Source organism: Microtus oregoni, unplaced genomic scaffold, assembly GCF_018167655.1.
Source record: "Microtus oregoni isolate MIOR12 unplaced genomic scaffold, Mior012 000081F_ref0000091, whole genome shotgun sequence".
Taxonomy (NCBI): domain Eukaryota; kingdom Metazoa; phylum Chordata; class Mammalia; order Rodentia; family Cricetidae; genus Microtus; species Microtus oregoni.
In genome coordinates, this window is record NW_024544541.1 from 4,679,592 (window position 1) to 4,693,235 (window position 13,644).

At 50.0% G+C, this 13,644-nt stretch overlaps 1 protein-coding gene across 1 annotated transcript in view; it reads left to right on the forward strand.

The window, feature by feature from the left end:
* The window catches only part of LOC121441724 (vacuolar protein sorting-associated protein 13D-like), a 226,987-nt gene extending 217,146 nt beyond the window's left edge, over nt 1-9,841 (forward strand). The window contains exons 69-70 of the mRNA XM_041642967.1: nt 5,928-6,168; nt 7,267-9,841. Of these exons, the coding sequence (XP_041498901.1) occupies nt 5,928-6,168; nt 7,267-7,398 (373 nt within the window). The 3' untranslated portion in view covers nt 7,399-9,841. The remainder of the gene's footprint in view (nt 1-5,927; nt 6,169-7,266) is intronic.
* The last annotated feature ends 3,803 nt before the right edge of the window (nt 9,842-13,644 follow it).

Below are 13,644 nucleotides of genomic sequence, written 5' to 3' on the forward strand. Positions count from 1 at the left end.
CCTTTACCGGAGGGAGTGACTTGGAGTCTGTTCAGAGTGGACCTTACTATGCTGGCTCTGCAGCGTGAGTCTTTGTGGAGGTAGCTCAAAGAGAGGCCGGGGCGTGGGGTGTTAGGAGATTGGTTTTCCTATAAACAGTTTCCTTAAACTTTGGTATCCAGTGTTTGCTATAGAACACCAGCAAAATGAACCACAAACCACTGCCCATAGAATGTTCTGGAAATGTGTTTTCTTGATTGTTTTGTCACCCTTTTAGTAACCCAGGATCTTGTCACATTTTCAGCTACTGAGATTTTAACTGATGTGGCAGTCATGGCTGTCCTTGGCGATATTCTGTGGAAGCCCTCAGAATGTAAAGTGCTCTGTGACTTGCCCAGATGTGAGAGGACTGCATTTGGGGCATAGTAACTTGTGTCTTCTAAGGCGAGGCGAGCTAGGGAGGCTCTGAACACTGTGGTGTTGCTGGCTGATGGAAGGGTTCAGGGAGAGATTGGTTCCTGGCATGGTCTTCGGTGTCATTGGTGGAGACAGTACCAGAGAGGCCTCGACTCACATCTCATATCTTATGGGAACGAGGACATAGAAAATGAAGTCCAGGATTTAGGAGATGGGATATGGCATCTTCCTAAATGTGTCCTGCCATACTGTCACTGGAGCTTCTCTAGATAAGGCTTTGCTCCCTAGCAGCATGCTATGCACGGAGTGGCTTCAACAACAGACATTTAGATATCTGCTTCTGAAGGCTGAGAGGGCTGAGACTGCCCATATACTACATTGTTGATGGGGCTTTGGGCCTCCAACTAGAGAGTCACTTCTCAGCCAAGCAGGGCATGGTATAGACTACTAGAATGGGACCCACTGATGGCTAGGGTGTCCACTCGCTCGAGAACCCTCCAAACCCAGAGTAGTGCCTGGGATCCGAGTCATTCATTAAGTTCAACACTTGTGTGGAACTGTCCCACTTCCCAATCCCTGGGGCTTTAGGTGTGCTATCAAAGGTTAAGTAAGGGTTGAGGGATGTAGCTAAGCTGATAGAGTACTTCCTAGCATACACTGAAGCTGGGCTCCATCCCCAGCACTGCCTAAACCAAAAGTAGTGGTATTTGCACTTGGGATTGGAGGCAGAAGGATCACAAGTTCAAAGTTGTCCTCAGCCACCCTGCATAGTGAGCCTGGGCTATAGGTATTCCTGTCTCAAAAAGAAGGGTAGGCTAAGTAAAATTATAGACCCTTGAGTGTTTTAGATTCTTTGCTAACCTACCTCTATACTATCCAAACCATCCCTGGTCTTTGCAACAAGATTCATTTGTAATCGAATGACATAAGGCTAGAAAGCACGAGGGGGAAAACAGCATAGTCCAGTCACCATGGAATTCCTGCCCACGTGGTGCACACATGGGAAACAGACCAGGGAACTGATCTGGAGTCAGGGTGAAACCAGTGAAATCGACTTCACGAAATGCTTGACGTTCATGTGATCTGGGCACAATGACTGCCGGAATGAATTTTGACTTTGAAGATGAAAACCCTGTGTCTCCACCCAAGCTGAGGGTGGAACCTGGCCAGTGGGTGGTAAGGGAGGCATGTGACCTCAGTCTTCCTGGGCATACAGGAGGTCAGCAGGGTCTGTGGCAGGCATGGCTCGGAGTACCAGCCTGTCCCCAGGGCAATGTGAGTAGTCCAGACATCTGTCTGCAGGAAGGGGTGCTCAGGAAAACCTCGATGCTGACTTCTGCCTCTGACTTTTATCCTAGATTTGTAATTAAAAACATGTTTAAGAACCTCATTATTTGCATATTTCCCTCAGAGTTAACCCGTTAAAAGGGTCTTTAATACCTTGCTCTACTGTGCTAACTAAATGTTTCCACATTTTTTTCCAGTTAGACTCACTGTTTTACTTCTGGAAAATATTGTGTAATGACTTCCTGACGGAGCAAAGCCCCACAAGTCCCCAGCACCGCAGCAGCTTCAACTTTGATCTCCCACATCAAGTTGCATTTAGTTTTGTGGGTTTTTTTCCATTTAATTAAACAGTATTGAACAGATTGTCACTGCCATCCAATTTAAGGTCTGCTCAGGCCTCACAGCAGGTTCATCAGCGGTGCCTCTGTTACTCCTTCTCAGCCTTAATCCAGGCCCGGGATGAAGCTGGTGTTAAAATAGCGCTTGCCTATAGGATCCGCTTTCTGAGCAGCGCCTGCTTTGCGGGCAGGGTCTGCTTAAGTTGTCTTTCCATTTGCTTGTTTCCTGTGAGATACCGACTTCTGGTATTTCAGCAAGGCCACCACTCAGATTGCAGGCCCGAGGAGCTACTGCCTCAGCAGAGTGGCCCTTGGGGTCTTTCGCCATTTAGATAGAAAGTAACGCTTAGAAGATTTTTTTTCTTAAATACAGAAAAGTATATAAAAAGAAAGCAAGACGGATTTGTAAACCTTACGCTTCTCTCCTTAGGTATTTGTCTCCTAGAGGTGTGGGGGGGGCACACCTTTGAAGAAGAGGATTCTCCCCAAAATAGCATGCTTAAATGCCATCTTCGTCTTGCAATGAAGCCAACTCATTTACATGGCTAACAGAATCAAACAGAATTCAGAAAACAAATGATAGTGAACATCCCCTTTGTTCTCTCCCTCTCTGTCCCTTCCCCTCGCCTCCCTCCTTTCTTTGCTGGGAATGTATCCCAGGGCCTTCCATGGCTCGGTGGGCACTGTGTCTCAGCCCCAGCCGTAGCTCCAGCTGACACCTTCCATGGCTCAGTGGGCACTGTGTCTCAGCCCCAGCCCTAGCTCCAGCTTCACTTTCTCAGCCGGGAACTAATCTGTCAGCGATGTTTGACACCACAAGACTTGTGACTGACAGGTTACCCAGCTGCTCAGATAAAAGTTCTGAGAGACTCACAGCCCTGGCATCCCACAGCCAGTGCTGCACACATGTGCAGTTGAACTCCTCCAGACCTCCTGGTGTCTTTACTGTCACCTTCAGAATCCTTGCCAAGTACAAACTTGGTGGTGTTCCTCATCAAGCTCACGGTCTAGCAAGTCAGGCAGACCTGTTTGGGAGGAGAGGGGCATAAAACGGGGAGAAAAGGGCTTTCACTACTTTGCACTTGCTCCCCATTGCCTGCCACGGAGGGTAGAGTCTCTGTCCTAAAAGAAATCTGAGCTGTGTTTCGCAGGGTGTCCAGTGGTTTGATTTACAGAGAGGACCTCTCTGCCCTATGAGTCAACAGATCATGGACAGACAGTGTCCCTCCTGTCACCCATGAGGCTTTTCATCAGCCCATCTGTGGGCCAGTGGCAGTGAGGAGCGGGAGTGGAAGTCCAAGTCCAGGTATCAAAGTATGGTGTCCTGCCATGGCTGGCAGGGGTGCGGGCACAGAGGAACAAAGGCAGGAAGGAATAGGTCAGGGGAGGGAAGAACCAAGAGAGCACTGCTTTGTCCCCCACCCCCACTCCTCACCACGAGTGACAAGTTCAGGATGAGCATGTGAAGGGGCTGCTCGGGAGCCATCTGAATGAATCTTTGATGTGGTTTCCAGATTGTTTTGTGTATGGGGGTAGGGAGCAAGCAGAATGACAGAGTGGTGTTGATGAGACCCCAAACCTTGACCTTGAGTAATGTTTTGCAGGGGAAGCCTCAGCAAAGATGGGGAGACAGCCATTGGCTACCCAGGCCCTGGGTCATTGCCCAGTGCTTTCTCCCCTAACTCTGCCCTTAGTTCTGATTTGATGTTGCTTTGAAGGCCTTAAGACAATGAATGTAAGAGCAGCAGCAGCAGCCCCAGGGCATGAGCAGGGCTCCTGTGCCCAGAGTGCCAATGTGGCAACTAGGGCTGCTGTGCTGGCTTGTTCTGTCCATCATGGGTCCTCTCCATGTGGTGTTAACTGAAGGGGCTAGTAAGCAGCACCATCTCCCTCAGAGATGAGGGCACTGAGCTACCAAAATGCAAGCTCCCTTGCCAGAGGGCTTGTGGACCCTCCTTGTCTGCCTAGCTCAGTTTTCCCTCACCGTGCTGTCTGCCTTTCAGGAGGTTTCCTGGCCTGTAAGAGGGCTAAGACATGGCGGCCTCCTAGAAAGCAGTTGGGAAGTGTGCTCAGGACCAGCCCGTATGCCCTCAGGTGTACAAGTATCTTTCTCGGTGTCACCAAGTCCTCAGAAGCGCCTTGGTGAAGGATGGAGCCAGTCTTGGCAGGATGCTCTAACATGTGTACCTGCTATCACCTTGCCTCCCCGCCACCTTTGGAGCCCCTCAAAGAGTCGGGGACATCCTTCATGGCTGAGCTCCTTGCCCGCCTGTGCTCCAGAACAAAGTTGTTTCTGAATGTTTCCTTCATTTTCCATCTGGTTCCAACTGGTCCTGTGATGTGCCCTCTTCCTTCTGTCTCCCCATGCCCTCCCCCATTCCCGTCTCCTCACTTAGCAATGTGGCCCCTGCCTCTCAGAGTGCCTCTCACGAGGAGGCTGTACTAAGCCAGCTGAGCAAGGAGGGCCGCTGGGCGCTGCTAATTTTGACAGTGAGACTTTATAAGTCTACATTCTCAGCATTGCCAACCAGTTAAATGAGAACAGCAAACCCCAATTTTTGTCATGGGAGCCATAGTTAAAATGACGACTAGAACAAGGTGGGTATTGAGCAAGTCCACACGGTGACTGACTCTGACTGACTCGGTGGTGGGTACTCAGGAAGTCATATGGGTGTGCAGTGGACCACGCCCAGGCTTAGAGCACCACTGAGAGACAGGATGCTTAGCCGGGAGGCAGAATGAAATCTCTGGCGGTGCCTTGGCAGGCCAAGGTGTTGAAATATCAGCAATCAAGAGCCAGGGCTTTCGAGAGTCAGGATGGTGACTCTGGCTGGGGAGGAGGGAGGAAATGAAGTGCGACCTAGAGGTCTGCTGCAGAGAGAAGGAGGGCCAGCCACGCGTGGGCCTGACAGGACAACCCCTGCTTGCTGGCCTTCTACTGCCCTTGGTGATTCTGCCCTCTCTGAGGATTTTGTGCCTTGTGACCCTGGACCAAGGCTACCCTGGACCTAGATCCATGGCAGTACCAGGTGGAGCCTTGACGCCGAGCAAACATAACTTAAAACCCCGAGGATCACAGCAGCCTGTGTCAGTCAGCTCTTAGTATGCTTGCCGTCACCCAGGGTGCCTTGCTGTCCCTGGCGCTCAGGCACACTATGAAAGGCCAGCATAAGATACAGGCAGCTACCAAACTAGGAAGGCTGTCACTGTGTCTTCCGGGCTGACCCCCTGGCTCAGCAACCGAACAGAGAGGTGTGACTTACATAAATCTCCACATCAGTCTGAAGGTGCTGAGGGCTCAGTCTTTCTCTTTTTCAAAGCTAAGTTATTTCTTAGTGGCCTGGGATCTCTTAGCCACCATGACTATAGTTCTGAGATGGAAGTGGTGTCTCAAGCCCTGTGTCCCTGGTTGTACTGATCAGGGGTCAGAGGGAAGACATAAATGCAGGTGTGCAGACCCTGGCTGTGCAGTCTGGCAGACCTGTCCCCTCACATCATCAAGCCCCTGCTGTTGTCTCTCAGGGTCTAGCTGGTCTGTGTTTCTCTAAGTCGTAACTATCCTAAAGCTCATTGAGCACCCCAAAAGCTCACTGAGCACCCCACAAAGCCCATTTCAGAACAGGAGTTTGTTTCTGTTTCTGGAACTCTTGGCCAATATCCCTTGTTCATGAGCATCCTGCAGCTGAGAGTGTGCCGTGGGTATGGGCCTCCAGCAGCTCCTGTGGCCAAGTTCTTCCTAACACAAACTTACAAATGGGGAAACTGAGGCCCAGAGTAATGAAGCCACACACGTGGTAATTAGGAAGCCTGGGTAAGCCTAGGCTCCAGACCCCAGAGACCTCAGGGATGGCCTGTCCCCAACATGGAACAGCTAAGCATCACGTGTTCTTCTCTCTCCCCACGCAGCTTCATAGCCGTGGAGAATATCGATAGCTACTGTGTCCTCATCTCCTCCAAAGCTGTGTACTTCCTGAAGAGTGGGGACTACATAGACCGAGAGGCCATTTTCCTCGAGGTCAAATATGATGACCTCTACCACTGCCTTGTCTCCAAAGACCACGGGAAGGTGTATGTGCAGGTGACCAAGAAAGCTGCCAACTCCAGCAGTGGTGTGTCCATCCCAGGCCCGTCCCACCAGAAGCCAATGGTGAGTACAGCTGTTCCTTGTCACTCATGTGGACAACCTGCTCTACTGGACACCCCGGGTGTGTTCTCCTGCATTTGTGTCCCTGAAACACAGTGCTGAGTGCTGATGATGCCGTGAGTCCAGGAGGATGACAGGGAGCACACTGTATTGTTTTTCTGGTATCAGGAAACCACAGCCCTTTGATCTATGCTGACAACTAGCGTGAGGCACATTTGATAGGTGTTTGTAAATAAAAATGATACTTTATCTCCGCAAATTGAGAGGTGTTGTGCCAGAACGTCTAGGTAGAGATGCCCCTGCTGCCTTCCAGCACGCACTTCCTGCTGTTCCCTCAATGCTGTTAAGGGGTCAGGGCAGGTGGTTTCTTCAGGCCACTTGGCAACTCTGGCGCAAGCTGGGGCTCAGACCCGGATGACCCACCTGATCCCCATGCTGTGTCTAGACCTCAGAGCGCCTTACTCTGCTGAGCTGGTCCAGTGCCCACAGCAGAGCAGTTGCGAGGAAGTAGCAGCAGGACCACCTGTCGGTCCTGCACCCTTCAGAGCGGCCGTGTGCATCTCTGGTCTTTCTGTAGACCAGAAAAGCCATCTTGCTGGGTCTCTCCTCTGGAGCTCTTCAACATTCCCCATTCTCTCAGGAATGAGCTCAAATGGGGATCATTGGCTTAAATTAGAGCTGGTTGATTAAAAGTTAATGCCCCAAAGTGTGCATTTTCCACCAAGTGTGCCTATCCACCACTGTCTCCCGCTTTCAGGGCGAGCTAGCTGTGTAGTGTTCTGGGAAATTACGGATTTAGGCCTGTGTTTACTGACTCTTTTTCCTGTACCGGCCACCACCAGGCTTTGGACTTGAATAAGAAGTTCAGTCCATTGTCCCCGTCTTACCTCTGACTGGAATCTCATCCACTCTGGTCACAAGTGCTGGTGGTGATAGTCTGCTTGTAGTAACTGGGATATAAACTAAAGCTGGATCAGGGTGAACCAGACACACTGTCTTGGCTGCTCAAATGGGAACTGTTCTTGGGTACTGTATCTTGCCCTCTTGGTGTGGTTGGCTGCCCTGTCTCAGGGCAGTGTGCTCATCCTTGTCTCTCTCTAGGTGCATGTGAAATCTGAGGTCCTTGCTGTCAAGTTGTCACAGGAAATCAACTATGCCAAGAGTCTCTACTATGAACAGCAGCTTATGTTAAGACTCAGTGAGAATCAAGAGCAGTTGGAACTGGATTCCTGAGGACACCCAGCTGCTGGAGAGGGATGCTCCAGACAGAACTAGGAGGACAGATGCCCAGACTCCTGCTAAAGGAAGCCAGAAGAGTGTTTGGGGGCGATATCAAGGAACAAGGGAAAAGAAATTCTCACAGGGAAAAATGTAAGCAGAAAACCATATTAGTTTGTGGGGCAGGGAGTTACTTTAGATTATGGGGAAATAATTTTTAAAAGTATTGATTGAATAACGTTAAAAATGTATTAAGATGGATCTAATTTTTAGAGTGCCCTGTATTTTGTTAACATGTATATATGTACAACTGTGTGTTTGTAAATACATAGAAGCTTCCAAGCAGGGCTGTGCTGTGTGTGAAGATTTGTTACCTGTACAGTAATGTAAAGTTGGACTAGATCCTCTGTCTTACTAATTCTGCACGACTCCTGCAGGGGAGTCCCTGTGGGAAGGTGGTTTTGGAAGTTGAAAGATACACTGTGTGGGTTGCAAATGCAGTCAGTGTTCAAGGGTGAGCCTGCAGTCACCTAGGTGGGAGCAGAAGCAGAGCCACCATGGCAAGGCCTGGAGACCAGATGGCGCCCATCTTTGTTCTTACCCACGTTATAGGGAGTGTTTAAATTTCTCAGGCAAGTCTCTAATTTCTACCTACTGGCCTTCTCCAACCACTCCACCCTCCTGGGAGGTAAATGGTCAGTTGCTGAGGTTTTCCTTGTGCAGTTTGCGATAAGAGAGGTCAGAAGCACCGGTGGACTCTCCTGACACAGCTGACATAATCCCACTTCCCACCGTGATGTTGATAAAACCACATGCTGATGTCACAGCACCACAGCCTCCTGGGAACACGATCTGGATGGAGAAGGTTCCAGAAAAGGGTGTGTGCTATGAATGCTGAAAGGGTATGGTATGGGAGCTTGGTACCAGATTCTTGGCCAAAGCGTCTTGTCCTTGGTTCTAACCTGAAGCCTGGTGTGCGGGTGAGGGGCTTCCTGGGACTTACTTTTGGAATTTCCCTTTTCTAGAAGGACTAAGCAAATAGGAGGGAGGAGAGGGCGGGCCTCGCCCTACACTGGGTAGGAGGAGGGCGGGCCTCACCCCATGGATATGTGGAAGGTTTTAGTGTTTATAACCCTTCTGAGACACAAATGGAGCTGATTTGTTCCTCCAACTCAATCCTGTGCGTGTGCTCATGCCCACCATGGCACGTAAGCATTGATAGGTAAGGCCGTCCTGAAGGTGCACTTTAACTACACAGTATTTTCAAGGGTCTGTCTTCTTGACCTCCACATTTGCCCTCTTCCCTGAACCAGACTTGACTTTTGTGGGTTGGGTCTTTGGTTGGCAAGTCATTGTTCGCTGGGGAGGGCAAGATGGTGTCAGTGCCCCTGTTGGAGATTCACAGCTGAGGAGGAGAGTCTAACCCATCATAGACTTCTTCACCAGCCTGGACCCCCACACCCACATAAGCCCGGCCGGGGTCTTGTTATCAGTAACTCACTGCCTGAGACCTTGATCTCTTACAGAGGAGGCTTCAGAAGCATCAATTGTGTGTCCCCTGCCACTTGCTGGGACAGTCGCTTCAAACATCCCCACCACTTGAAGGGACTAGTGTCGCTAGGGGAAGTCCGCCCTGCCCTGGACACCTTAATCTGGGTTTCTCAGTCTGCAGCTGGTGCTTCAGGAGGACCCAGGGAAAATCAGACACCCTCCCCGGTTCCTTTCTAATTTAATCAGCTCTTTAAATAACTGTCCCTCTCCTGTGATGGCACACCCCCTCCCTCTGATACTTAGCCTTAGGAACGGGTATTAAAATAGGGCTTGGAGACCACATAGGGTAGGGCTGCAGGGTGAAGGGAGCCCTCCTTTGAGTTCTCAGCTCTCTTGGCCTTATAGTCCTCATGTCAGGCCTGGGGAAGATCCCAGGGGCTTTCACCACTGCCTCCTGGCTTACAGGACAGAGTTCAAAGCTCCAAAAGAAACAGGCCTTGCCACAGTTCCTGTTTCCTCCTAAGCTGGTTCTTAGCCCATGACACCAGAGACTTTGCTGGGACAGTTTCATACTGCCTCAAATACAGTTCTTCTGGGAGAAGTTAGCTGATGGAGGGAAGCTGGGTAAAGAGATGTCAGAAGCCACCTAGACTCAATCAGAAAGCCAGCTCCAGGAGAGCATCCTCACCCCAGGCTTCCATGGCAGAGGCAAAGAGGTAGCCTTTTGTGCCCCCCCCCCACCAGCTGTTTGGTGGATACTCATCCCACTTCGGTGTTCAAAAGGGTCCAGGGCCACTTTGTGTTCAAGTGTCATTTGTGCCTCAAATAAATAAAAAGCACCATAGCTGCCCAGTGAGTGGGAAATAAAATGGCTGGTTCTTCACTATGTAAACACAGACTGTGCAACCAACCTGCACACCCCAGAGCTGGCACTGCTCTCCTGCGAAATAAAGTGCGTTGTTGACTTTCCCTGCCTGTCTGTTGCCTTCCTCCTCCTCCTTTTCTGTGTTGCCACCATTCTAGAATCGTCAGCACTGACAGACATCAAACCTAGTACAATAGGCAGGTACAGCCGCAGGTAGACACCCACACCTGGAGTGAGCGGCTGGAAGTGGCTCTGCCCTGCAGGAGCTGTGTGCTGGGTGGTGTTCATTACCTCCTCTAGGGCCTTCAGGCTGAGCGTACAGGGTAGAGGTCATCATTTAGAGTTCAGGCAGGCGAGGAGGAGGCAGAGATGCGTGTTGACTTATGAGGGTGTGAGTCTACATAGGGTTTAAAATTGTGTTAGCAAATCAACGAGGAGGACCACATTCATGATCCAGAATCAGAAGCAGTGGAGATGTTGCTCAGAGCACTCTGGTGGTGTGCCGGGGCTGAAAACTGGGTAAGAGGGATAAGGTTCAGGGGGAACTGGAAGGAGAGAAACTGGGGATACCTCATACTGACACCTCTAGAGTATTTGGCCATGGGTATAAAGTGGCCAACACCAGATGCCTCAAGAGGAAAAGATGGCCAGGGACAATGGCTCATACCTGTATTCCCAATTACTCAGGCTAAGGCCTGAGGGTCCCTGGAACCCAGGCATTTCTAGATCAGCAACCCAGCAAGGAAAAGAACCAAAACCAAACAGGAAGGGTGGGCTGACCCAGGGACCTGGGTAGACATTGACTGCCTCTGTGTTCTAGGGACATGAGCTGGTTATTCTAGGGCATGTGTAATCATGCCACAGGGCAGCAGCCAGTGTGCAGAACAGGCTTGTGGTTTTCACATCAGGAACAGGGCTGGAACATACGTGTCACTCTCCGTGTGTAGACACCAGAGAGCAGCTTTCTAGCATTGATCTCTCCTTCCACCATGTGGGTCTTGGGGATTGAACTCAGGTCTTCAGGCTTTGCTGCGAGTGCCTTTAACTGCTGAGTCATCTTGCCAACTCCCCTTTCATTTTGTAAAACATTCAGTGACTAGATTTCCTGATACAGACCACCCTTAATTCTGGCACTGAACCTCATTTCTACAGCATGTGTTAGCTTGTTATTCTTCTGCTAGGTCCCATAACTTTCGCTACTGTTCTGAGTCTTTGTGTCTTTAAAGTAGAAAATATCTATGGTTTTCTTAAATGGATCTGAGAGCGTTCCACATTTTTCTGGTTTGTACTACTTAAATTGTAGTAGGCTTTCCTGTTCTAGTGTCTGAAAGCTAGAGGAGGGTGTGGGCTTTGCCTTGGTTCCTTCAGTCACTATGCCACTGTCTGGCCATTGGGGGGGGATTTCAGATTCTCTACTTCTTAGGTCAGCTTTAAATGAATGAAATGTGTGCCCTGGCAATGCTGAAGCCTGCTCGGGCAGCCCGTGTGCCCTGGCAGTGCTGAAGCCTGCACGGGCAGCCCGTATATGCGGTTCTGTTGAACTTGTCCATATTGGCTTTCACAGTCTAAGTTGATGAGGACGATTGGCCAGGCCTCTTCCTCAAGAGGGCACCAGATCTTATTATAAATGGTTGTGAGCCACCATGTGGTTGCTGGGAATTGAACTCAGGACCTTTGGAGGAGCAGACAGTGCTCTTAACCACTGAACCATTTCTCCAGACTGAGTCTACCCACCTTAAATTGCCTTTGTGCCGGATGCTTTGTTACAGCGATGAGAAAATGCATCTGAACAGCAGGCTGCTGCTGTAATAACCCTCTCTGTGTGGTTCTTGGGGGTTTAGAACTGGTTTGTGGAAGGGTGTACAAGAGTTTAGAGCTTGGGGTCAGAGAAAACCTAAGATCTGTCAGCAAAAATAATGCAGCATCCTGGTGGAAGTCCAGAAGAGATGTGGTCAGTGGAGGCTCAGCTCATGAGCGGGACAAGGACTATTGGGAACTGGACTAGTGGCCATTCATATCATGTTCTGGCTAAGCACGTTCTGCCCACGTCCTGAGAATCTGAGTAAGGCTGAAGACAGGCATAATGAACTAACTTGTTTCTCAGAGGAAATCGCAAGGCAATTAGTATCCCAAGCTGTGACATGGTTACTACTCCGGCTCTTGTCCAGGTTTCTGATGGCAGAGAACAACCAGTGGAGCAGGCAGGTATAAAAAAATGTTCAGTTTTGTGATAAGGAAGTATCTTAATTACTATCATATTGCTGTGAAGGGACACGGTGACCAGGGCAAGTTATAAAGGAAAGCATTTAATTGGGACTTCAGGTTCAGAGGGCGAGTCCATGACTGTCATGGCAGGAAGCCTGGCAGCTGGCAGGCTTGATGCTGGAGAAGCAGCCAGGAACTCACATCTTATCCGCAAGTCCACGTCAAAGAGAAAGGAGACTGGGCCTGGTGTGGGCTTTTTAAATCTCAAAGCCTACCCTAGTGACGTACCTCCTCTAACAAGGCCATACCTCGTAATCCTTTCCAAAATTAGGGACCAAGCCTTCAAATATATGAGCCTACAGGGGCTGTTTGCATCCAAACCACCACAGAATGCACGAGTAAATCGAAGTTGCTGGCAAGGACCATGCAGAGAAAATGGCTGTAATTGTTACAGGAGTGAGTTCCCTTGAGGGGGGACCTTGTGCTTTATCGTGGGACACCAGGAAAGGTGCCTCACTGAAGACTCCAACTTGTTAGAATTACAAGTTCATTTGAAGGAGAAAGACTAGATAGAGAATGCCACTGTGAACCTTTCCTGCTGTGAAATGGGTCAAGTTTCTCCCAAGTTCAGCCACCTCGGTGTACACAGAGGCCCTACAGCCGTGGGAGCTGATAGCATCACCCACAGCACTGGCTGTGCAGGCATGCAGAAGTGCATGAATTATAGGGTTGCAAAAGCTCACAGGGTCCCAGAAAGCCACTGAGGCCAGGAAGTGTGGTCCAGGGTTAGAGATCCTGCAGGAAGCCTGTAAAACACTATTGTGTGACTCTAGGAGGGTAAACCCTGAACTGTAATGGAGATGCCAGGATGATGGATATGCCATGCCAATGAGACGTCTGCCAAGGAGAAGAGTAAGGCTACCCAAGGCCATTCGAGTCCAGCAGATCCACCAGGAGCCTCAAATGCAGGCCATGAAGCTGTAGGGCTTGGTGTTTGCCTGGCCAAGTTCTGGTCTTGTTCTGGTCCAATCTGTCCTAACTATGCCTTCTCCCCCCCCCCCCCCTTTTAGAATAGGGTTGTTAACTGTTCCCCATTGTATGTTGGGGGTAAGTAAAACCTAATAACTTATTTTCTAGGGCTGATAGCTAAGAGAGTTCCTGAGTTCCAGAAGAAATCCTGCAGTACCATGTTTGATCAGTTTACAAACTGTTAAGATCTTAGAGTCTGCTAGAGATGAACTAAATGTGTTTTGCGTTATAAGATTGACATGAGACTTCAGAGCCCAGCAGTGGAATGTCGTGGTTGACCATGGTGTGTTTGGGGCATCAGCCTGACGAGGGAAAGCCTGTGGTGGTTGATCTTCAGTGTCAGCCCTTCTGGCTTAGGAATCACTCGGAAGACACGCCTCTGTCCGTGTCTGTGAGGAGTTTCCAAGGAGGCTTAACTGAGGAGGGAGACTCACCCTGCATGTTGGTGGCACCAACCCCTGGATACCATTACACAGAGTAAAAAGAGGAGGCCAGCCAAGCACAAACACCCACCTCGACAGAAACTAGTGATCAGCTAGCACACTCCTCTGCCATGCCTTCTTACCATGATGGAGCTAAAAGCTTTCTTTTCACCATGGGGGACCTGGGCCTTGAACTCAGGTGGTCAGGCTGGGCAGCGAGAGCCTTTCCCCACTGAGGCATCTCACCAG